We start from the raw sequence: 25,890 nt of genomic DNA, 5'->3' as shown, positions 1-25,890 counted from the left end.
TCATGCAGTTTTCTCAAAAATAGTTTTTAGAAATTCTTCTAAATATATGTTACAAAATATCTACATCAATTGCAAGTTAAGAGTTACCTCTTGGTTTTATCATCAAGAAAGAGCCTTCAATATTGTGGTAAAGGCAAGCGAAAACTAACCCTGGGATATAATTAATGGACCTTTTCATAGTGTGAAAATAATAGAAGTTCTTTAAAATAGTTCGAACAGTTTAAAAATAGCATTCATTATTTTAAATTCCTTTATGTAATTATTAAACTGTCATATCAAAACCTAATGTTTTGATTTTTTAAATTACTCCCTATTTTTTAAACTATAAAATATCAGAAAAATTGGGCCATAAAAATTTTAACATAATAAAAAAATTACTAGAGTCTCGGTGACCTTCCTCCAATTTGTCTATGCCTGAACATGCCTCAAATGGGTTTCTGTCATATTTTTAAAACCTCCAAAGAATACAGCACCAAAAGTCTTCCCTATTATTGAGCAGTTTTTTGGCTTCTTTGTCTTTTCCAGGAACTATCCTTAAATGCTAAAATCACAGAGCTATAAATTTAATCAATATTTTTCAAAAAACAACTTGTAAATCCTCATGAAACTCATTACCTGCTGTATTTTTAATGTAGTCACCGTTTGCTGCTCTTCCATTATTCTGAACACTTCCAATACTTAACATCTTATTATGGCACATCATTGAGGTTTTTGTTGTTATTTGTTTGTTTGTTTGTTTTGAGACAGAGTCTAACTCTGTCGCCCAGGCTGGAGTGCAGTGGCGCGATTTTGGCTCACTGCAACCTCTGCCCCCCAAGTTCAAGTGATTCTCATGCCTCGGCTTCCCGAGTAGCTGGGACTACAGGTGTGTGCCACCACACCCAGCTATTTTTTGTATTTTTAGTAGAAACAAGGTGTCACCATGTCTCGAACTCCTGACCTCAGGTGATCTGCCTGCCTCGGCCTCCCAAGGTGCTAGGATTACAGTCATGAGCCAATGCGCCCAGCCCAGAGTTTTTTTAAATCCAAATAATAGTAATATTCTCAGTTCCTTTAATCTTTCCTATTTTGTAAATCTCTAGTTATTAGTGTACCATTATCCACATTTCTACCTAAGCTCTCACTGTTCCTGGTAATCTGGTGTCTAGGAAAGAAGAAAAATAAATCTGAGACCCCATTAAGTATAATACACAAAGTAAATATAATAAGAAATTAGCTTGTGGTTTTTTTCTTAATCTTGCATACATTAAGCTGTCAGAGTTTAGTTTGTTAACAAAACTTCCCATATTGAAGGACTAGCATGGTTATACTGCTATTGCAGTGACTCAATTGTTGATTCTATGCATTGTTGTTCATTTTGAAAAATAATATAATAGAAATTTATTCAAATTAATAATGGGATGATAAAACATCATTAAGTCCAATGGGAATCTACTGCTTAAACAAATCAACTTGGTTTTATTTATAACAAGTAACAAATTTCTTGCCACTAAGTGGCAAAAACAAAATTAAAACAATAAGAGCTGTATATAAAATTGGTTTAATGGCTGGGCGCAGTGGTTCACGCCTGTAATCCCAGCACTTTGGGAGGCCAAGGTGGGTGGATCACAACGTCAGGAGTTCGAGACCATCCTGGCTAAAACGGTGAAACCCCACCTCTACCAAAAATACAAAAAATTAGCTGGGCGTGGTGGCATGCGCCTGTAATCCCAGCTACTTGGGAGGCTGAGGCAGGAGAATCACTTGAACCCGGGAGGCGGAGGTTGCAGTGAGCCGAGATTGCACCACTGCACTCCAGCCTGGGCAACAGAGCAAGACTCTGTCTCAAAAAAAAAAATTGGTTTAATAATTCTCTATCCAATGGAAATACACATTTATAGATATATATTATACAGATCTATGTATACACACATTCATGTGCATGTAGATATAGGCATCATCACACTGAGACATCTAATTCACTTATTAAACCATAAAGAAATGTATCTCACTCAATATCACATAAGTTTTAAACAGGTTTTAGTGGTGACACTAGATGCTAAGTTTAGTCTTCATATTTTAACGAGTTTGCATGGAATAATGAACTAAATGCTTTTAGCCCTGAGGTTACAGTCATCTTTTTTAATGGTACCTAGAGACTTAATTGTCATAAAATACGTTGGAATCTTTCTTCAAGATTCTAGATCCTTATTATATTTTACCCTTAAAACTTTTACTTTTAAATGTGTAGTCATCTAACCTCACCAGAAATACATCATCCTAGAGTACATTTTCAATCTTTGATTTGATGAGACTGAGAACATAATGTTGAACAATAGAAGTTTCTTTAGCTTATCTTGCTAATCCTTCCACACCAGAGACTCTATATTGAAACAGGTGCAATATTGAGTTTTCAGTCAATTTTTCTGATGTCAAAACTAAAAGCAGTTAGTATAAAGTGCCGACATAATGGTTTGAGCTTCATAAGTTTTACAGAAAAATCAATACCTGTCAAAGTAGAGAGCCAACATGAAGTAGAGAAAAGATGATCTTTAAAAAAAAATCTTTGATATGATATTTTTCGTTTTTGAGTGAGGGTCTCATTCCCACAGCCTGGACCTCTTGGGCTCAGGCGATTCTCCCACCTCAGCCTCCTGAGTAGCAGGAACTACAGACGTGCACCACCATGCCCAGCTAATTCTTTGTATTTTTTTTGTAGAGATAGGTTTTCACCATGTTGCCCAGGCTGGTCTTAAACTCCTGGGCTCAAGTGGTCCTCTCGCCTCAGCCTCCCAAAGTACTGGGTTTACAGGTGCAAGCCACCGCACTTGGCGAATAATTTTAAAAATACGCTCCAAACTACTAAGAACAGCCATTTATTTTCAAATGGACCTTTTTTTGTGTGGTAAGATATATAAGATAAAAGTTACCATTTTAACCAATTTTAAGTGTACAATTAAATGGCATTAAATACATTCACAGTGTTGTGCTACCATCACCTTTATCCATCTCTTGAACTTTTTTTATCATCCCAAACTGAATCTCTGTAACTACTGAACAATAACTTCCAATTCCCCTGTTCCCCAGCCCTTAATAATCTCTACTCTACTTTCTGACTCTATGAATTTGCCTATTCTAGGTACCTCATATGAGAGGAATCATGCTCAAATGGGTCTTTGGAATGTTAACCACAAAAAAGAAATCAGTTTTGTAAAATAGAAAATAATATTATTGCAAAAAAAGTATAGAAAAATGTTCCCCTGATTTCTTAGATGCAAATAAGTGATTGTAATAGTCAATAAGACATACATTAATATAGGGGCACATACACAAACATATATATACACATACATATGTATGGATGCATGTATATACATATAAATACATATAATCATATCAAAGGTAGAAATGCACATATTCATTATTTACCCCTGTTAAAGACATTGAACTTCATTTGTTAGTAGCTTGCACACAAATAAGATATTCTGAATTTTCTCCACACATACAAACCATTACTTAGTGGTCAATGAATGTTAGTCAATAATTGTATTGATGATAATTGGTGACATTTGACAGAATAGATTAAGATTATAAATATTATAGGGACATGGATGAAGCTGGAAACCATCATTCTCAGCAAACTATCACGAGGACAAAAAACCAAACACCGCATGTTCTCACTCATAGGTGGGAATTGAACAATGAGAACACATGTACACAGGAAGAGGAACATCACACACAGGGGCCTGTTGTGGGGTGGGGGGAGGGGGGAGGGATAGCATTAGGAGATATACCTAATGCTAAATGACGAGTTAATGGGTGCAGCACACCAACATGGCACATGTATACATATGTAACAAACCTGCACATTGTGCACATGTACCCTAAAACTTAAAGTACAATAATAAAAAAAGATTATAGACCAGGCGCGGTGGCTCACGCTTGTAATCCCAGCACTTTGGGAGGCCGAGGCTGGAGGATCACGAGGTCAGGAGATCGAGACCATCCTGGCTAACATGGTGAAACCCCGTCTCTACTAAAAATATACAAAAAAATTAGCCGGGCGTGGTGGCGGGCGCCTGTAGTCCCAGCTACTCGGAAAGGCTGAGGCAGGAGAATGGAGTGAACCCGGGAGGCGGAGCTTGCAGTGAGCCGACATTGAGCCACTGCACTCCAGCCTGGGTGAAAAAGCGAGACTCCGTCTCAAAAAAAAAAAAAAAAGATTATAAATATTAAAATTACATTAACTGAAACAAATCAAGTGTATTAGTCCGTTCTCATGCTGCTAATAAAGAAATACCTGAGACTGGGTAATTTATAAAGGAAAGAGGTTTAATGGACTCACAGTTCCACATGGCTGGGAAATCATGGCAGAAGATGAAGGAAGAGCAAACGGGTGCCTTACGTGGCAGCAGGCAAGAGAGCGTGTGCAGGGGAACTCTCCTTTTATAAACCCATCAGATCTCGTGAGACTTACTCACTATCACGAGAACAGCATGGGAAAGACCCGCCCCCATGACTCAATTGCCTCTAACGGAGTCCCTCCCACAAGATGTGGGAATTATGGGAGCTACAATTTAAGATGAGATTTGGGTGGGGGCATAGCCAAACCAGATCACCAAGGTAAAGATTCAAAAATCAAACCAAATCACGGCAGTAGCCACTTCCATTTGTATATTCCTTTATAGTCCGGTTTGATGCATCTGCGCTAATTTACCCCTCACCAAAGCACTGTGAGTGATGACTATTCACAGTCTGAACACTAAGACAACATTTAATGAAGACAGATAACTTAGTTAAGGTCATTGAGCCCAGGCATGGCAGCTCCACCAATGGAACTAAGACAACCCGTAGATGCTTGGTCTTGTGTGTTTCCCTTACACTTCTCCAGGCTGATACCACATTTCACTTTCAAGAGCAGCTCTGTGCAACAGAAATATAAGCCGAACTACATATACAATTAAAAATTTTCTTTTTTTCTTTTTTTTTTTTTTTTGAGACAGAGTCTCGCTCTGTCGCCCAGGCTGGAGTGCAGTGGCGCGATCTCGGCTCACTGCAAGCTCCGCCTCCCGGGTTCACGCCATTCTCCTGCCTCAGCCTCCGGAGTAGCTGGGACTACAGGCGCCCGCCACCACGCCCGGCTAATTTTTTGTATTTTTAGTAGAGACGGGGTTTCACCGTGGTCTCGATCTCCTGACCTCGTGATCCACCCACCTCGGCCTCCCAAAGTGCTGGGATTACAGGCGTGAGCCACCGTGCCCGGCCACAATTAAAAATTTTCTAGCAGCTACATTTAAAAAAGTGAAAAGAGGTAAAATCAATTTTGTAGTATATCTTATTTAACTAAATATTATCACTTCAACATGATATCAATATAAAAAAATTACTAAAGAGATATTTTGCATTATTTTTGTTAAACGAAGTCTTTAAAATCCAGCACATATTTTATATTTGAAATATTTAGCACATATTTTACATTTAAAATATCTCAATCCAGTCTAGCCAAATTTCAGTTGCTCAGTGGACACATAGTGCTTGTGGCTATTATACTGGACAGCCCAGTTGTAGACGTTTTTTTCTCTAATTAAGTAAAACAAGAATTTTGTTTCTGTTTTTTTTTTTTTGATGGAGTCTTGTTCTGTTGCCCAGGCTGAAGCACAGTGGTTTGATCTCGGCTCACTGCAACTTCTGCCTCCTGGGTTCAAGCAATTTTCCTGCCTCAGCCTCCTAAGTAGCTGGGACTACAGGCACGGACCACCATTCCTGGCTAACTTTTGTATTTTTAGTAGAGACAGGGTTTTGCCATGTTGGCCAGGCTGGTCTTAAACTCCTGACCTCAGATGATCTACCCACTTCGGCCTCCCAAAGTTCTGGGATTACAGGTGTGAGCCACCATGCCCAGCCATAAACCAATAATTCTATCAAGGAGTATTTATTAAACAGCTTTTTCACTCTCAAAATTGAATTTGTTAGAATTAATACAAGAGAATTTGAAAATGTGAAGCAGTACAGTGCAAATAAAGAAGGGAATTCATTAGAAATAATGATAATGATTTGTATTTAAAGTATAAATATGTGTCCAAGATGTACTTTGACTTTTCTCCTTGATAAATATGGATAGTAATGCCTATAAATAATTGTGCACAGTACCTGCCATATGGTTAGCAGTAAAAAATAAATAAATAAATAAATAAGTAGTTGTTTCTTTAACAATGAGGTAAGAATAAGTTTAACTAGTGGTCTGAAAATCTAGAAGTAATACCGCTCTAACACCTGGGACGGACAGAAAGGATGACTGTGTCATTTCTAAGAGGCAAGCAATCCGTTGGATTACACTGGCAGGGTTATTATAATGAAAACACTCTCGGTACACTTGAAATTCAGTGCTGTCGAAGAAAATCAGCAAAAAAATTAAGGACTAGTTCTTGCTGATGAACTATGTCAGGCAACAACAGCAATAGGGCAGCCAGAAAATTGAATGAAATCAAAATGCATATACGACTGGGACAGAAAGTCCTGCCGACCAATTGCCTTTCTTAATATTTATGCTGTCACACAGGCATCAAAAATACTGGTATTGTTTTAGATTTTTAAAAATGTGACCCATCATTTTAGGCATAGCTAATTTCTAGTCTGTATTTATGGATTCTAGCACCTGACATTTTTAGAGATATAGTATAGACAGGTATGTATGTATGTATGTATGTATGGATTCAACGTCTGACTATGTAGCACGGGCTGGTCTCAAACTCTTGGCCTCAAGTAATCCTCCTGCTTCAGCCTCCCAAAGCACCAGTATTGCAGTTGTGAACCACTGAGCCTGGTCTCTTTTTATTTTTTAAATGCTGTCTTGAACCAGGAGGACCCTGTTGAGGCCCTTCCTGGAGACTGGTCAATTCTTCTTGAGCAGCAAACTGGAGATTTTTTTGACCAAGGGTCTACCAACCAAAAGGACTGAAGGAAAGAGAGGAGTGGTACTCCAAAGGAAATTGGAGGTGTCTAAAGAAGAGAAACACATTCTAGGAAATACAAACAGCAGATGTCTACTACTTCTAAACTTTATGATTTCTTAAAGATTATAAAATGTGATTTGATATTCATAAAATTATGATTTGAATTATGTAACTTTTTTAATGTTTAAAAGGTTTTAATCTCTTTATCGTTTACCAAGGAGGGAGCTCTTCGTTTTGGCATTGCTGATAAGGAAACCACTATAGATTACAAAATATTAAAATATAATCCCTTCAGGTTGTGTTCTGGGTATACAGTGTGTCTTCTCTCTCTTTTTTTTTTTTTGAGACAGAGTTTTATACTACAATATTACTAAATAAAAATTAGACCCAGAGATTGTTTTTAAAAAAAGAACATTCTTGCAAGCTCAACTAATCATTTAAAATGGTATTTCTATTTTATTTCATCTAGTTTTTCTCGGTGTTTCAGAGCAGCAAATGGAGGTCTAGTTGACCGCATTTTCCGGAAATGGATGTTCATCTTTTATTAAATTCAAAAGTCCATATGAAGTGGGAAATAAAATAGTGAATTATTTTCAAGTGCAATTTATGAAATCTAGAATAATATTAGGTACTTGGCAAGCATTTTTTTTTTTTTTTGTCACAGAGTTTCGCTCTGTTGCCCAGGCTAGAGTGCAGTGGCGTGATCTCGGCTCACTGCAACCTCTGCCTCCCAGTTTCAAGCGATTCTCCTGCCTCAGCCTCCCGAGTAGCTGGGACTACTCGGGATGCACCACCACACCCAGCTAATTTTTGTATTTTTAGTAGAGACGGGGTTTCACCACATTGGCCAGGATGGTCTCGATCTCTTGACCTTGTGATCTGACCACCTCAGCCTCCCAAAGTGCTGGGATTACAGGAGTGAGCCACTGCGCCTGGTGAGCACTGGAAAAATTTTTAAGGGTAAGTTGAGGTTATGTGGATTAAATGAGTCATTATGAATAAGAATTTAGAACAGACCGGGCGCAGTGGCTCACGCCTGTAATCCCAGCACTTTGGGAGGCCGAGGAGGGTGGATCACCTGAGGTTGGGAGTTCGAGACCAGCCTGACCAACATGGAGAAACCCCGTCTCTACTAAAAATAAAAAATTAGCCGGGCGTGGTGGCACATGCCTATAATCCCAGCTACTGGGGAGGCTGAGGCAGGAGAATCTCTTGAACCTGGGAGGCAGAGGTTATGGTGAGCCGAGATTGTGCCATTGTACTCCAGCCTGGGCAACAAGAGTGAAACTCCATCTCAAAAAAAAAAAAAAAAAAAGAATTTAGAACAGATCCTAGCACACGGTAAACACTCAGTAGGTGTTAACTATTCTAATTATTAATAATTAATTTTTCTTATATTAATGGAAATCATCCAAGTTTATGATGTCTTGTTTTCTCAATGTGCCAGAAATGGCACATTCCAACCTTGCTATGAGTATGTTCTAAAATGTATACGTTTTCTGCTCAAGAGTAAAAACATCCTGTTTTTATTCAAACTTACTACACGTTAACAATAAATGTTAATTTGATTCATACATTTTTGAACAACCCATTTAGTATATTAAGATTAAATAATAAATAAAGGTAATGAGTGTCAGTCATCTTAGGACAGTTGTTGGAAACCACTCATGAAAGAGCTCTTTTGTTTTAGGGATTCAACTCCAAATCAACATTAGATAGCCAAGCTGATTAAATTCAGTTTCACCATATTTATGAGCATTTTTCTCTTTTAATTCAAAAGTGTGAATTAATCTAAATGATATTTGAGTTACAAAAATATGGCAGATACTTACTTATAAAACAGCTAGAACTTTAGTATATGTCAATTCATCAAAAATAATATACATGATGGTTTTTGTGGGTATGGATCCTAGAATGTTAGCAAACATACAAAGTAAAGTCTGGAAAGATCTGCCCCTTTTATCAATTTCATCAATTATTGTTAGGCTGTAGTCAGTGAAAGCACACTTTAATCCATGAAGTATTTTAACAAAAATAGTTTTTTTAAAGGAGAAATAAAATAGACAATTTTTTGAAAGAAATAGGAAAAAAAAGAAGCAATACTCCATCCCCAGGCTAGACCACAAATACACCGCTTAATTACATCAATGGCAGAAGAATTAGAGGTCTCAGTTAAATGTGTTTCCGTTGCACTTAAAATATAAATCTCTCATAGCGATCAGCAAAGCTAATATGAACACTACAACGCCTTGCTATTAATTATCCAGTGGAGTAAATCATAGACTGAGGTTCAGGGAATTAAATTGTATTTCTAAATTTGTCACTGTGATGTTTTGTGACCTTGATAAAGCCACTTAACCTTTCTTTGCCTCAGCTTCCGCATCCATTAAAAGAGGAGGAAGATGTACCTTTTGAGAGCGTAAATTCAGTCTGTGGTTGATTGGGAAGTAGTTTGAATATTCTGCTGCATTAACTGTTAAAAAGTTATATAAAGGATAAAAATGCTACTAAAACTATCACATCCTTGTAACAATCACCTCATTCTTTTTGCTTCTTTTCAAATCAGTTTTCCTTTCTTCACTTCCTCACTCTGCTTGCTGACTCTCAAATTTACTTGGGAAATCTTTTTCTGACATAACATTTTAACAAGGTATTCCCTTACCATTACTTAATTCTATGATCTGGCCCTAGAAATTAAATGGTGTTTCAACTGGTCTGACTCATTTCCAAACTTTATAATGGAAATGCAGTTGTTACTTTGTTTTAAATCTTTCTTTTTAAAATAATAGAAAAATGTTTTGGCCAGAAGGGGAAATAAGCATTAAATGGGCAAAAATGAGTATCATGTAATGTAATCAATACATCTAAAAAAAAATCCTATATAGGGTATATTTCTTTCTTCCTTAGACCTAACAAATCCAAAAATATGTATCATTACTAATATTTGTATTTTTTGTCTACATAGTTGGTATTTATGATGAGCCAAGGTGATCTAGTTTATTTTGGAATCACTAGATTGCTTATGGACCACCTCTGGATATGACGTTTTCCCTATACCCACATTCCCACATATGTCTGGCAGAAGGCTAGGGTTATAGTGTAGTCTGGATGTGAGTTAGAGTTTAGTGCAAGGAATCCTAGGATATAGCAATGTATATCAATACAAACTTGAATATTTTCACATTTTTATTTAACAATATGGAAGTATAGAAAATTGTTACACAATCCGATCGGGCGCGGTGGCTCACGCTTGTAATCCCAGCACTTTGGGAGGCCAAGGCAGGCGGATCGCGAGGTCAGGAGATCGAGACCACGGTGAAACCCTGTCTCTACTAAAAATACAAAAAAATTACCCGGGCGTGGTGGCGGGCGCCTGTAGTCCCAGCTACTCGGAGAGGCTGAGGCAGGAGAATGATGTGAACCCGGGAGGCGGAGCTTGCAGTGAGCCGAGATTGCGCCACTGCACTCCAGCCTGGGTGACAGAGCGAGACTCGGTCTCAAAAAAAAAAATAAAAAATAAATAAAAAAAAAAAGAAAATTGTTACACAATCCAAAACAGAATTTTATGCATATTGAATTACATTTCATAATCTTTAAGAAATCACAATGTGTAGAAGTAGTAGAAAATGGCTTTTTATGTTCTTAGAATAATTTCCACTTATTTTGGCACCTCCAACTTTCTTTGGAGTACTTCTCCTCTCCTCCCTACAGTCAATTCGGTTAGAATAGGCCCATGACCCAAATTAGCCTAAACAATAGTTAGTAAATTTGAAAATATACATACGTTTAATAAGCAAATCCTTTTCTAGGTAAAAATCCTACAGAAATGCTTGCTTATATGTTCAAGGAAATATGTAAGTGTCTGTGTGTATATATGTGTGTACATAAGACGGTTAATGGCAATATTACTTACATAAGCAAAAAGTTAAAACAAGCCCTAATGTCTATCAACAAACTGAGATTTTCATATAATGGAATATCATAGCATAAGAATAATGAATAAAGTGCAGATGAATGGAATAACATACATGCATATTTGAAACAAAATTTGGAGTTGAGGAAGCCAGACAGAATACACAACATGTGGGTCCTAATTTATAAGTTTCAAAACCAGGCAAAATGTAGCTATATCACTTTGTCATACACTATCAGCTAATACAACTTTTAAAAACACATGACAATAAATACCCCAAAACTCACATACTGAGGTACCTATCCAGTAGTGGAGAGGAAGGGGTTTATAATCAGAAAGGCATATGGGGGCTTCTGTGGGGCCTATAGTATTCTATTTCTTTGCCTAGTTGAGTTCTTTTGATAGCATGCTAAGCAGCTATGTGTTTACATTTTATACACTTTTTGGTTATATATGTTATTATTAAAAGAAATAAGTAAAAATATATACTGGATTCTGTATTTCTTATTAGGATAAAAATCTCTCACTAAAGAGAGGTGAATAATACATTCCAGAAAAAATATAAAAGCATATTACACAGCTTTATATAGAGCCTTTTGCATATAACATTTTAAACAATGTTTCCATTCAAAACAGACATATCTTCCAATAAAAAACGTAATGACCTTTGTCAAGAAAGAGAAGTTATTATAGTGTAAGACAGAATCAAGAATAAAACCTATTTTCATACACTGGGATGACGTGTTAAAAACGAACATAATCATCTCTATAGGAATACTCAGCACTGTATTCATACCTAAAAGTACAACCACAGGTAGGCATTTGACTTAACAATATAAGAAAAGTGATGTTATTTGACTTAAATCGCAATACGAATCAGCAATATAATGTAGGAAATGAAAAGGTTTATGTAAAACTTGGTAGTATTAGACTCGTGCAAATGTAATTGCGGCTTTCGCCATTACTTTCCATGGCAAAAACCCGCAAAGTAATGGCAAAAACCACAATTATGTTTGCACCAACCTAAATATTAATAAAAGTAGAGTGTGCGATCTGGGTGGAGGGTATTATTCCTCCATGATTTTCTCTCCTTTTCAAGTATCAAGAGTATTATTTTGCCAATTATAAACACATTTTAAAAGCAACTGATTTAAATTGGATTGTGTCAATCATACTGAATTCATTCACTCAAGAATGCATATCTGCTGAGTGACAACTATACGTCAGACATCATGCTAGAGTCTTACTGAGTTTGGGAACCCCAGACTGAAAATGACATTGCCATTTTTGGTTTCAGCTTCTACATGTAAATAGCTTAGAAGCTGTCACTCCATTGCTACACCAAGAAAAAGCTGAAAAAAAACCTGAAAACTAAAATCTTTTGAGAACTGAGGTTTCAGGGCGAACCACCACTCCAAAATTTGAAGAGTAAGTAAATCCCAGAGAGTCACAGCTGAGATCACTATTACTTACTTGGAGCAGAAGCCATTAGAGCAATACACTCCATCAGCAATCATCACAACCAGACTCGGATATGACACAGATGTTGAAATTATCATACAGGGAATTTAAAATAACTATGTTTAGTATAGTAAGTGCTCTAATGGGACAAAATAGATCACATGATAGAACAGATGGGTAATATAAGAAGAGAGATTGCAATGTTAAAAAGAATCGAAAGGAAATGCTAGATTTTTTTTTTTTTTTTTTTTGAGACAGAGTCTCGCTCTGTCTGTCGCCCAGGCTGGAGTGCAGTGGTGCGATCTCGGCTCACTGCAAGCTCTGCCTTCCGGGTTCACGTCATTCTCCTGCCTCAGCCTCCTGAGGAGCTGGGACTACAGGCGCCCACCACCATGCCCGGCTAATTTTTTCTATTTTTAGTAGAGACGGGGTTTCACCATCTTAGCCAGGATGGTCTTGATCTCCTGACCTTGTGATCTGCCCGCCTCGGCCTCCCAAAGGGTTGGGATTATAGGCGTGAGCCACCATGCCCAGCCAGGAAATGCTAGATTTTTAAAAAAACAAACATTGTAACAGAAACGAAGAAGCCCTTTGATGGTCTCATCAGTACACTGGACACGAGTTCAGGAAACAATGTGTGAGCTTGAAAATAGATCAGTAGAACTTTACCAACTGACATGCAAAGAGAAAAATGAATGATAAAAACAGAAAAGAACATCCAAGAACTGTGAGATAATTTCAAAAGGCATAATATATGTATAATCGGAATATCAAAAGTAGAAAAAAAAAGAATTGAGCAGAAGAAATATCTGAAATAATAATGGTCATGGAATTTTCAAAATTGACAGACATCAAACCAGAAATCCAGGAAACTGATAAAACACTGAGTAGGATAAATAACAAAATCACTATACCTGGGCATACCATATTCAATCTACAGAAAAAAAAAAAACCAAAACACAGACAATCTTGAAAGAACACTGAGAAAATATCATATCTATAGAGGCACAGAGATAAGTATCAGAGTGAACATCTCATCAAAAACCATGCAAGCAATAAAAGAGTGGAGTGGAATATTCAAAGTGACAAAAGGAAAAAAGTACCAATCAAAAATTCTATATCCAGACTGGGTGCGGTGGCTCACGCCTGTAATCTCAGCACTTTGGGAGGCCGAGGTGGGAGGATCTCAAGGTCAGGATATCAAGACCATCCTGGCCAGCATGGTGAAACCCCGTCTCTACTAAGAATACAAAAATTAGCTGGGCATGGTGGCACGTGCCTGTAATCCCAGCTACTCAGGAGGGTGAGGCAGGAGAATTGCTTGAACCCAGGAGGCAGAGGTTGCAGTGAGCCGAGATGATGCCACTGCACTCCACCCTGGGTGACAAAGCAAGACTCCATCTCAAAACAAAACAAAACAAAAAACAAAAAAATTCTATATCCAGCAAAATTCTTTTTCTTTTTTTTTTTTTTTTTGAGACAGAGTCTTGCTCTGTCTCCCAGGCTGGAGTGCAGTGGCGCGATCTCGGCTCACTGCAAGCTCCACCTCCTGGGTTCATGCCATTCTCCTGCCTCAGCCTCCCAAGTAGCTGGGACTACAGGCGCCCGCCACCATGCCCGGCTAATTTTTTTTGTATTTTTTAGTAGAGATGGGGTTTCACCTTGTTAGCCAGGATGGTTTTGATCTCCTGACCTCGTGATCCGCCCGCCTCGGCCTCCCAAAGTGCTGGGATTACAGGCGTGAGCCACGCAAAATTCTTTTTCAAGGGGCAAAAATAAATAAAGGCATTCTCTGACAAATGAAAACTAAGGGACATCATCACCACTGGACCTTCATTGCAAGAAATGTCAAAGGAAGTTTTTCAGGCAGAAGAAAAGTGTATGGAATAGAAACTTAGATCTATATAAAGAAGAGCGCCAGAGAAGGAGTAAATGAAGGTAAAAGATTTTATTTCTCTTATTCTAAATTGATGCAAAAGATAACTTTGTTTAAAATAACAGTAACAATATATTGGGTGATTATACAATACGGGTAAGTGAAACAAATGAGAACAATGTCATGAAGGATAGGAGACAGCAACTGGGAGTACTCTGTAATAAGGTATCTGTACTACATAGTGTTTTTTGAAGGTGGACTGAGATTAGTTTAAAATTGGAATATCCGGGGCTATCACTAAAATATATATCTAAAAAGAAGGAAAATTGATGTAAAAATGGAAGAGATAAAATGCTCAATTAAAAGGAAGGAAGGCAGAAAGGAGTGAAGGAAATGCATATTGCTAAGTGAAAGAAGCCAGTCTGAAAAGGCCAAAAACTGTATAATTTCAATTATATGACATTCTCGAAAAAGCAAAACTATAGTTATAGTAAAAAGATCAGTTGTTTCCAGGGATTCAGGAGGCAGAAAGAAGGGCTGAACATATGAAGTGTAGAGTCTTTAGGGCAGTGAAACTATTCTGTTACTTTTTAATTATGAATACATGACACTATGCATTTGTTTAAACTCATAGAACTTCACAACATAAAGAGAGAACCTTAATGTATGCAAATTTTAAATATAATTCAGGAGGTCAGAGGATCCTGGGAAATACAGAATATGATAAAACAATCTAACTATATTACAAATATGTGAGATAACCTCACTGAAGCAGGTGAGGGGAAAGGTGCTGACCTTAGCAACTTTGGAAATGAGTGAAGTCTGTAAGGCTAAATGCTAAAACAATTGTACATAAACACCATATTCTAATTGATAAAGTTGTTTCCCACATGGGCACAGGTTAACAAATTCTGATCTCACTATACATTTATACTGGAAGTGAACAATTAACAAGTAAAAGAATGGCAGATGGTGAGAAGCAGTTTTCTAACTACTGGATTGGGAGGTTACACATAAGGTAGGGGAAGAGGCTAAAATGATCCATATGGTAATAAATTAGAGTTGGAAACATCAGTATGAACTCATGTTTAACTTAATATAAACACAGGTGTTTACACATATAAATATCTATAGATATGTGTATATGTGTATGTGTTACTATACATATTTTTCTTTTCTTTGTCAATTAGAAAAGCTTCAAAACAACTATATCCCAGTACTCTCAACATGAAGGTATTCACTTTTGGTATAATTCTCCAATAAAAGCAACATGGCATCTTTGAAAAAATATATCTGATTTAGGGACTGGGGCAGGAAATATACAAGATGAGCTTAGAGCATCTTAAAGGGCCAGAAAGTAGGAAAGTACTCAAGCATACACACACACACACACACACACACACACACACACACACACACACACCAATATGAGTATGTCACAGGGACAAAGGAGCCAACTAAAAGAGCTCTTAATGACCAAAACTGTAATAATTTGAGCAACAAAATAACTAAGGTAATTTGGATTATAAAGCAAAATATAAAATAACTGTAAGTCCAAACTGGTATAGAGCAACAATTGAATAAGTAGATAAATGTGGGAGAATAGACAGGCATCTCATGTAGCAGAATACCAAACAACATATGTGGACATTCTGCTCTCAAAGAGGTGGAATATAACCTCTCACTCCTTTAGCATGGATGGCATATAGTAACTTCCTTCTAAAAACTACACTATAAAAATAGGGAAGAGAGTAACTTTACAGTGGAAAAACCTACGTAACACTACCTCAGGTGATCAATATCAACATCAACAGTGATAAGTCAGGCTGATATGACATGTGATTTTATCTCTGTGTTTTTTCTTCCAAGGACCTATAACCCTCGTCTAATCATGAAAAAAATCTCAGAAAAATCCCAAATATAGGACATTCAACAAAATACTCCTCAAAATTGTAAAGGTCATCAAAAATAAAAAAATAAAAAATGTAAAACAGTCACAACCAAGAGTATCTTAAGGAGACATAACAACTAAATGTTATGTGCTATTCTGGATGGGATCCTGGAACAGAAACAAGGACATCAGGTAAAAAGCATAGAAATCGAAATAAACTACGGACTTTACTTAATAATAATGTGCCAAAATCACTTCAGTAACTCTAACGAATATACCATATTAATATTAGATGTGAATAACAGGGGGAACTGAATGCAGGCTATATGGGATTTCTACTATATTTTTTCTGTAAATCTAAAACTGTTCTAAAATCAAATGCTTATTAAAAAAATAAAAGACATTGCCCTTGACTCTAAGTTGCTCACATTCTTATGAAAATACAGGAGTGTCATTAAATAGTTATGATGCAATGAGGTAAGTGCTGCAATAGAGATGCTAAAAGTGCTGTGGACGCATGGACTACGTGCCTCAACAAGGGGATAACGTTTTAGCTGTGCCTTGAAGAAAGGGTGAGAATCAGGGATATGACAAAGGAGAAGAAAAAAAACCTTCCAGAGGGAGAAAACCATGAATAAGAGTTCAGAGGGAGGACAGTTGGAGTAAGAAGTTCAATGTGGGTAAGGCTAATAAATGATAGAGGCTAGAGATAGTGCTGTAACATCTTTAATTTAAAAGAAAAACAATTGAAAATGTTTCAGGAGTTTGACACCAGCCTGGCCAACATAGTTAAACCCGGTCTCTACTAAAAATACAAAAATTAGCTGGGCATGGTGGCACGGGCCTATAATCCCAGCTACTCGGGAGGCTGAGGCAGGAGAATCTCTTGAACCTGGGAGGTGGAGGTTGCAGTGAGCCGAGATTGCACCACTGCACTCCAGCTCGGGCAACAAGAATGAAACTGTTTCTCAAAGAAAAAAAAAAAAAAAGATGTTTAAAATACCAAAAGTGCTGGACAGGTTTATAATTTCTTTCACTGTGATCTGTTATGTTGAACCAGTACTTCACTTAGCTAAGGATATACATTTTCAAAAAGGGAAGGATCGATCGCCCATAAAAGCTCACGATGTTGCCTGCACATTTAGCCACTTCCTTCAGCCAGAAATTTCCTTTTTACATATAGGATTCCTCTTTTTTTTTTTTTTTAAGTGACATTATAACAAACTTCAAATTCCACTAAAACCAAATAATATTATGTTTTCCATGATGTGCAGAAAACCAAGATAAAAAACAGTGATTCCTTATCATTCAGATACTGCCCATGTTTGTTGCTCTGAGGAATATAATTTGGGTTTTAAGAATTGCTCACACCAGTTAGAATGGCCATCATTAAAAAGTCAGGAAACAACAGGTGCTGGAGAGGATGTGGAGAAACAGGAACACTTTTACACTGCTGGTGGGACTGTAAACTAGTTCAACCATTGTGGAAGTCAGTGTGGCGATTCCTCAGGGATCTAGAACTAGAAATACCATTTGACCCAGCCATCCCATTACTGGCTATATACCCAAAGGACTATAAATCATGCTGCTATAAAGACACATGCACACGTATGTTTATCGCAGCACTATTCACAATAGCAAAGACTTGGAACCAACACAAATGTCCAACAACGATAGACTGGATTAAGAAAATGTGGCACATATACACCATGGAATACTATGCAGCCATAAAAAGTGATGAGTTCATGTCCTTTGTAGGGACATGGATGAAACTGGAAAACATCATTCTCAGTAAACTATCGCAAGGACAAAAAACCAAACACCACATGTTCTCACTCATAGGTGGGAATTGAACAATGGGAACTCATGGACACAGGAAGGGGAACATCACACTCCGGAGACTGTTGTGGGGTGGGGGGAGGGGGGAGGGACAGCATTAAGAGATATACCTAATGCTAAATGACGAGTTAATGGGTACAGCACACCAACATGGCACATGGATACATATGTAACAAACCTGCACATTGTGCACATGTACCCTAAAACCTAAAGTATAAAAAAAAAAAAAAAAGAATTGCTCTTTAATTTGGCCCCACAGTAAATGTGCTATAGTGTCACACCATTTAAAACAATGTTATACATAAATATATCTTCCCAATAGACTTCTTGTTAATACCTAAAATGCATTTTAGTATATACTGTTCTTAACTCTAGGGTATGTAGCTCTACATTAACCCAAAATTTCACATCCAGTCAAACTGTTTCATAATTTATTTGCCCAAATCATTGTCACAGGTAAGGCTACATATGATAGAAGTATTTATGATAATAAGTGGAATGAAAACTTTCATTAAAACTTTAACTACCTTCCTCTTGAGTATCAAGACTCAATTACTCTTTGTTTTTATATAAAGAAAAGAAGATATTTTTGGACAAATGAAGTTCAGGAAAGTACAGTTGCCCTGGAAAGAATTTAGGATATAAAGAGTTCTATTTTTGGTTCTATAAAATAGTCTTATACAAGCTGTTTTACCATTCGGAGCCCAGAGTTCAGTATCCATGATATTGTGCTCCAACTGTCTCATACTAGGTACTGGTTTAGAATCCTAGCATTTCTAGAAAGGGGAAAGAAGTGCTTACTAAAGATGAGTTCTCCACTCTGAAGAATAAAGACTAGAAGTGCATTCTATTTTCTATTCAGAATAGATTGCTTTACTTTGTATTTTTAAATTTCTTTGTCTCAATACTACTGGTTGAAAAACCACTTCAGTAGAGATAGAGGAAAAAATTAAGTAATAGATGAAAAACAAATTTCAAAATTGACTGTATAGAAACTCAAGTACAGCCAGATACCTTAAAAGAAATAAATTATTATAAGATGTAGGTGACTACCACAAAACACTTTTCATATACAGGGAAAACTAATTTTAAGTGGACCAGTGAACAAATAAAACTCTAATTTAAAACAGCTAATGTCCTTTTTATGCTTTTTCTATATAAGTTTTACAAGTATGATCATACACAAAAGTCACCAAGAAGAATCTCTCAATAAGAATATGAGAATAATATTTTTAATTTCTGAAAGTTGTTCTTATTATCCCCACTTTTCTCATGAAACCACCTTGTAAGAAATGCACTATAAAGAAAAAAAATGTATGAATGCAATTTTTATGGACAAAAATTATGCACATTTGGATATAATTCTGCATTTTGCAAATTTATATCATACATATTACCTTACTTCATTTGATACTTGCTAAAACCCTATGAAATAAGAACAGCAAATTTTATCAACACCATTTTATACATGAAGAAACTAATATGCTGAAGGCTGTGGAAACTCCACCAACCTATGTGACGAGTGAGTTGTAGATTCAAGATTACAGGTAGTGTTCTGAATCTTGTCCTCATGTCCTTCCACCTTAGCAACCAGCTATGAAAATGACTCTATGCATCACACCTCACATAATTATTCAATGATGGCACCTGAAGTTATGCTATTTTCAAGTTCATGAGGACATTTATGTCAGATTGATAGAGTGATAAAATAAAAGAGAAAAGTGACTTTTCTAATTTGGAGCAAGGCAGGAAGACAGAGGTAGATTTCATATATTCTATTTAGCCACTCTAGGAAATGTTTCCAAAAATGATACCATTATAAAATATAAGCATAATTTTTGGAAATCATAAACTCATTTTTATTTCAAGTACTTTCAAAAGCTAACATTTCTTTTTTTTTTTTTTTTTCTGAGACTTCGTCTTGCTCTTGTCCCCCAGGCTGGAGTGCAATGGCACGATCTCAGCTCACTGCAACCTCTGCCTCCTGGGTTTGCGTGATTCTCCTGCCTCAGCCTCCCAAGTAGCTGGAATTACAGGTGCCCGCCACCACGCCTGGCTAATTTTTGTATTTTTAGTAGACACGGGGTTTCACCATGTTGGCCAGGCTGGTCTTGAACCCCTGACCTCGTGATTCGCCCGCCTTGGCCTCCCAAAGTGCTGGGATTACAGGCAGGAGCCACGGCACCCAGCTCAAAAGTTAACATTTCTATAACTCCCTAAACATATTGTCTCTAGCCTTTTGAATGGACTTCAGTGGAAGATGATTCAAACACAAGGAGGAATAAATTTCACCTATAGGAATCCACTTAGCAATTGATTATGTACTTCTTTAGAGATTAAAAATATCAATGTGTAGCATAAAAACTAACTTAAAATAGTAGTTTCATCACTTGCAAGTGAAATATTGAAGACTGTGATTACCTGTAACAGTTAATTCAGTAGTTCTTCTCACAACAAAGCCTCCATATTTTAATTCACAGGTATAATTTCCAATGTCATCTTCTCTGACTTCTCTTATAAGCAGAGTATCTCTTTTGAATACAATACTTGGCCTCCATGTTTTTGTCCTGCATTCCTATATGAAGAACATACAATTTTGGTAGTACATATAGTAACGGAAAAATATAGAACAGTTTTAAATAACTAAAACAAAAGCTTCTAAAATTGCATTTTAAAGGGACTAAAAAGTTTGAAACTACTGCTAAATAATTTCATTTCTTCTCAAAATCTCTGGGAAATCAATTTGCTTCCTAGAATAATATGGCAAGTTGTACTGGTCATTATACATTTTTGAACCAATGAATACTTCAATCTGAAGATTATTTTTTAGGAAAAGTCAATTAACTTCTAAGATTAGTATATCTAAACCAGATATGTATTGATTTACTAGATATAAGAATAGAGATGTATACTAAGACTATCCCTGACATCATTTTGGAAACAAATATTTCACATTTGATGATTGTGAAATCAACTATATTGAAATTGATAACATAAAATACAAACCATATTATTTTACTGGAAAGCAGAAAATTTGCCGTACAAAAGATTGCACCATTCAATGATTGCACCGGAATTCTATTTCAATATTTGAAACATTTTAGTTTTGCATTTAGTAAAAACTAAATTTCTTCATAGTGTATGCATGCTATAATCCATGAAAGAAACAATCAACATTTATATGCAAGGTCTTTAGAGTTCCATAAATATCTGTTTTCATTGTTGATAGACTTACCAAATTATGGTCTCTGAATTAAGCTTTGAATAATAATGATGTTGGCTCAGGAGATTTCTGTTTTTGCCAAAACAGAAGTCAATTTCCTCTAGCCAGATTTGAAATCAGTGGAACGAGGATAAAATAGCTTTAAAACATTTGACATTCTTCAGGGATAATATTATTTCTAAAAAATTTATTGCCAAATCAAATTTTTGCAGAACATTATTTTATATGGCTCAATGCCTTTGTGTAATTGGGGGCAATTTTCCTGTTATTTCTGACCAAAATATACATTGTATATGCCATATTAGTTGCATGACTTGTGGTAATTGCATAAATTTTCCACTGAATGTGTGACATCTATATTTAGCCAGATTAATTATTTTATAGTATTCTACTATAGAAGTAGCCCTTAAATCTCTGCTGTTTAGACTACAGGGGCTAATCTTTGACTATGGAAAAATAATCTGAAATGTTATGACTTTTAAATACCACATATACTGCATCCCCACCCACCACTTCACTAGTCTGCATAGCTTAAGGTCAAAATTACTGTGGCAATGTTGGAAATATGACTAAAGGACCAGCCACTTTTTACATTGTGTGTGTGTAGTCTCTCATCTTTCAGCAAATTTTAAGATGCTCTTTGCAAAAGGTGAGGAAAGAAACACAACTCTTAAAATAAACTTATTAGTGAACAACAAAGAAACTGCATATTTAGAAGCTGATGTCACACATGGGTACTAAAGAGAAAAAGGGTTTATTTGGAGACTTGGGGTCAAAATCCCCTAATACCACTCCCTCTTGAAGCAATCATCAGGGTTTGCCTCAGAATCTACCTGTGGAAGTCAGGCCAACCACAAGGTGGTTTGAGATGTCAGGGTGGTTAAGGATAAGAAATACTCCAACAATCAAAAAAAGAGAAAAAGAAAATTCATTCCCACAGTAACAGAAACCAGCAGGACCAATATCTGAGTTCCATTTAACATGGTCTAGGATTGAAAATCAAGCAAGGGACAAGTATAAAAATCTTCCGACAGTTCCCTTGATGTTCTGAACCCACAATTTCACATTATCAAGAATCAAAAGTAAGTCTTACTTAGGAAAGAGCATTGCTGTTTTGGAAAAATCTTTTTTAAAATTGTTAAAGGTTTGTTTCTTGTTTTATTTCTAACAGTTTTTGAATTCATCTTCAGTCTGTCATGAGGACTCACATTCTGTATACTGACATTTGTGGATCTAGTTACAAAGAGGCCCAGTTTCTAAAGTCCTACTTCCAGTGAGTTGGACAAAGCAAATGTTACATAAGGATTCTTTAAACTATGGATAAAATATTCTGGAGGAATGTTCATAGCGTCTATACTTTATTTTTTGAGTACATTCAATAACAAAAAATTTATTTTATGGTATAAACAAGCTTAAAATTATGTTCAAATCTGGAATATCAGTAAACATCAATGATGGTGATAGGAAAGTCAGAGGTTGGATTCTTCTGTTTAAGTTTAAAGTTTCATCTGGTTTTGGAAGAAAGTTACTTTAATATTATATTTCCGGTGTCATAAAATTTCCTCAGATGTTATTTCTTTAAAATGTTTATACACGAAAAAGATTAGAATATGGACAAAATTATATCCGTTAAACGGAACATTCCATGAAAAACTAGTATACGATTTTATCCTGGAAAAAAATCAATCCTTTTTCCTTTTGTTTGGGGACATTTTGAAATGCTAATGTGAAGAACCCCGAAAAGAATGTTCAAGGTAATTTAGTTCCTGAAATTATCAACCCAGACCATAATACACTTGAAAGAATTGTCCATGGAAATAACATATAAACATTAACACAACAGCTTATTACAGTGGATTACCAATACAAACATTGACTAGCATTTACTAAAGCCACTGGTTAAAAAACATATAATGACCAGTACAACTTGCTATATTATTCTAGGAAGGCAAAGCTAAACTATATCACGCCCATCTAGGTTTTCTATCCAATATGCCCCAGAATATAAGGCACAATTAATTTGTTAATAGGAAATAGAACCACCCGCAGTCCATACCTTGTACCAAAGGATTTCAGGTTCTCTGGTTGGCAGTAGAAAATCCTCTATGTCACGGCACGAAATTTCCTTGCTTTTGCTAAGTTCAGCTTTTTCAAAATACTTCATCTTGGAATTATAACAGAGCCCAGTGTCATTTTCACCCACTGTCAGCGAGATGGATACTTTCATACAGTAAGTGGAGTTTCTGTAACAAAGCAGAATAGATATGGTGACCTGGTGTGAACAAAAAGCAAGTGCTGCCAAGGCAGAATATTTAATTCACTTAAAAGAGAAGCAAAAACTTCACTGTTTAACTAATTTTATGGTATCTTGACTTATTCCACAGGGTTCTCTCTTGCTACCCAACTAAACAATACTTGCTCTTGTGAAGCTAAATGTATATTTGTTTTTATTTGCCAGAGAAAAAGTTTTGTTTTACATTCAGGTTCAGTTTTAAAATGTTTAATAGATATTTTGTATCTAGAAAAAAAAAATAAAGGAAGATTTAGGTCCAGAATAAAGTCAAGCCTGGGCTTATGCTAAAATTGGCAAATTCAATATAAGTAGAAAAGGGTAACTGGCCTACTAATCACAGTGAGGTACAGGAATAATGCTGCATACTCTTACAGTATTGGTTGTCTTGCTAAGACGAGTAGTTATTGAGTCTGGGCAGAACACATTCTTGGATAAAAGTATTGCAAAGTTACTGTCTTTATCGACCCATATCTACTGGGGTTGGGACCTAGAGTCCAGGTTGTCAGAGCTAAGCATTCTACTGTGTTACATAAGAACAACCCCATCCTGATAGACAGATTCTACAGAATCAGGTCATTAAATAAGCATCTCTTTTTTTCTTCCCGGTACATAAATCAAGTTTATAACTTGGAATAAGTGAGGCTATAAATCCTGCGCAGAGATCTTTTGGAAGGGTTGAGACCAAATGAAGTTTTTTGGGTAAATTACACTACTTCTACTTGCTTTTTAAGTCTCAGGACATTCAATGAACACTGATAATGTGTCAGGCATGGTGCTGGCTAATGAGAAGAAAGAGAGGAATAAAATATTGAATTCAAAGTTTGCTTTAGAACTTCCCATTTGGTAAATAAGTGTCCAACTGTGTATTCATGTACTTGGCCATCAAATTCCTGTATTTGAGTCTTACTGCTTACCATCTCTACAAAACTGGGCAATTTATTTAACTCCTTTGAGTCTCAGGGGGGACTCATGGGAGAGACAGCACTTGTCTGCGCATTAAAAAGGATACTGGACAGAAATCTGCTTGGCCTGTCATAGGTGCTCAGTGATACTGGTTCCTCTTTGCATCTGTATACATGCACAACATCTCTTAAGTCCTCCTTATTCAGCTAATGCTTTGACATTTAAGCAGCTCCCTTATTTAGATTCTTGCTTTTGTTTAATGCTAATATGACACAGTGAGAATGTCCAGAAAATACATAGGTAGATTATTAGGCTTTATATCTGGTAACAAAGAATATTTCCACAAAATTAGATGGTTCTTTATTGAACGTAGACATCTCTAGCTTCCTATAATACCTAGCCTACAAGTAGATGTAAGATACTTAATAGGTGAAATAATTAGCCATTAAACAAAGTTAATCAGAAGCTTGAAAAAAGTCCTGAGCGTGTGTGTTAAGGAATTTTGCTAGAATAAGGCATATTCCCTGTCCTCAGGCCCTCACAATCCAGGGAAAGAGACAGGCAAATAAACAGCTGAAATTCAATATGATAATTACTACAAAGAGATATGAACTACCAAAGTGGTATCAAAGAAAGAAACAAGAAGGCTCCATAAATGATGATACTTGAACTATCTTAGAGACTGAATAAGAATTTGGCAATTTTAAGGAGGGTTATCTGAGGTAACGGTTTGCACAAAGCCTGGAAGGCATGAAATAACTTACTGTGTTTAAGTAATTGCAAATAATGTGGAGTGACTGGAGTATAAAGGACTTGAGACTGGACAAATGCACAGAAGCAAGACTGAAAGTCACATAAGCCACTTCAAAGAGTTTAAACTTTATGTTAAGGAATGATGAAATTTGGATCTTAGAAAGGTTTTTCTGATTATAATGAGAAAAATGGGTTTGACTGTAAGGAAGAATAAATGCAATGAGACAAATTAGAAAGCAACTGCATTCATTCAGAAACAAATGGCAGCCCCAATGAAAGCAACACACATTGGGACAGAAAAGAGGGATCATGTTCAAAATATATTTAAGACACTGAATCAATGTTAACAGTGAGGAAGCAAAGGAAAGAGAGAGGCATCCAAGATGATCAAGAATTTTTCTCAGTTGAGTATATGAAAGGTAGAGTCAATCTTTCAGCATAAAAAACACTGAAAAAGAAACAGCTTTGAGAGACAAGAGTGTGTTAAATTTTAGCTTGAGCTTCACACCCAAATGAAAAAGATATCCCTCTTTGGGTTTGCCAGCAATGCTGCTCATGCATTATTTATTAATTTTACTCCAGTACTGACTGGAGCATGTTCTTTCTAGGCTCATTATACGATCATTTTTTCAGAAAAAAATTATCTACATTAACCTATTAACTATTTTAGGGCACATTCAAATATGCCTTAAGAAAATACTTAGGTTTTGGAATGATACAGATTTGTAGAACACAGAATTAAAAAAAAAAACAGAAAGGCCTTTTAAGGAAAGTAAATCTGTGCATCACAATTTTGAAACTTCCAC

At 36.3% G+C, this 25,890-nt stretch overlaps 1 protein-coding gene across 1 annotated transcript in view; it reads right to left on the bottom strand.

Annotated features, from left to right (window-relative positions):
- Nucleotides 1-25,890, bottom strand: part of IL1RAPL1 (interleukin 1 receptor accessory protein like 1) — a 1,380,067-nt gene that overhangs the window by 549,375 nt on the left and 804,802 nt on the right. Inside the window, exons 4-5 of the mRNA XM_055267893.2 lie at nt 23,192-23,378; nt 20,334-20,487 (exon numbers count right to left, since the gene is read on the bottom strand). Coding sequence (XP_055123868.1) covers nt 20,334-20,487; nt 23,192-23,378 — 341 coding nt within the window. The remainder of the gene's footprint in view (nt 1-20,333; nt 20,488-23,191; nt 23,379-25,890) is intronic.

Source organism: Symphalangus syndactylus, chromosome X, assembly GCF_028878055.3.
Source record: "Symphalangus syndactylus isolate Jambi chromosome X, NHGRI_mSymSyn1-v2.1_pri, whole genome shotgun sequence".
Lineage (NCBI taxonomy): Eukaryota > Metazoa > Chordata > Mammalia > Primates > Hylobatidae > Symphalangus > Symphalangus syndactylus.
The sequence above is the reverse complement of the archived record's forward strand: the minus strand, read 5'-3'. Positions and strand labels throughout refer to the sequence as shown.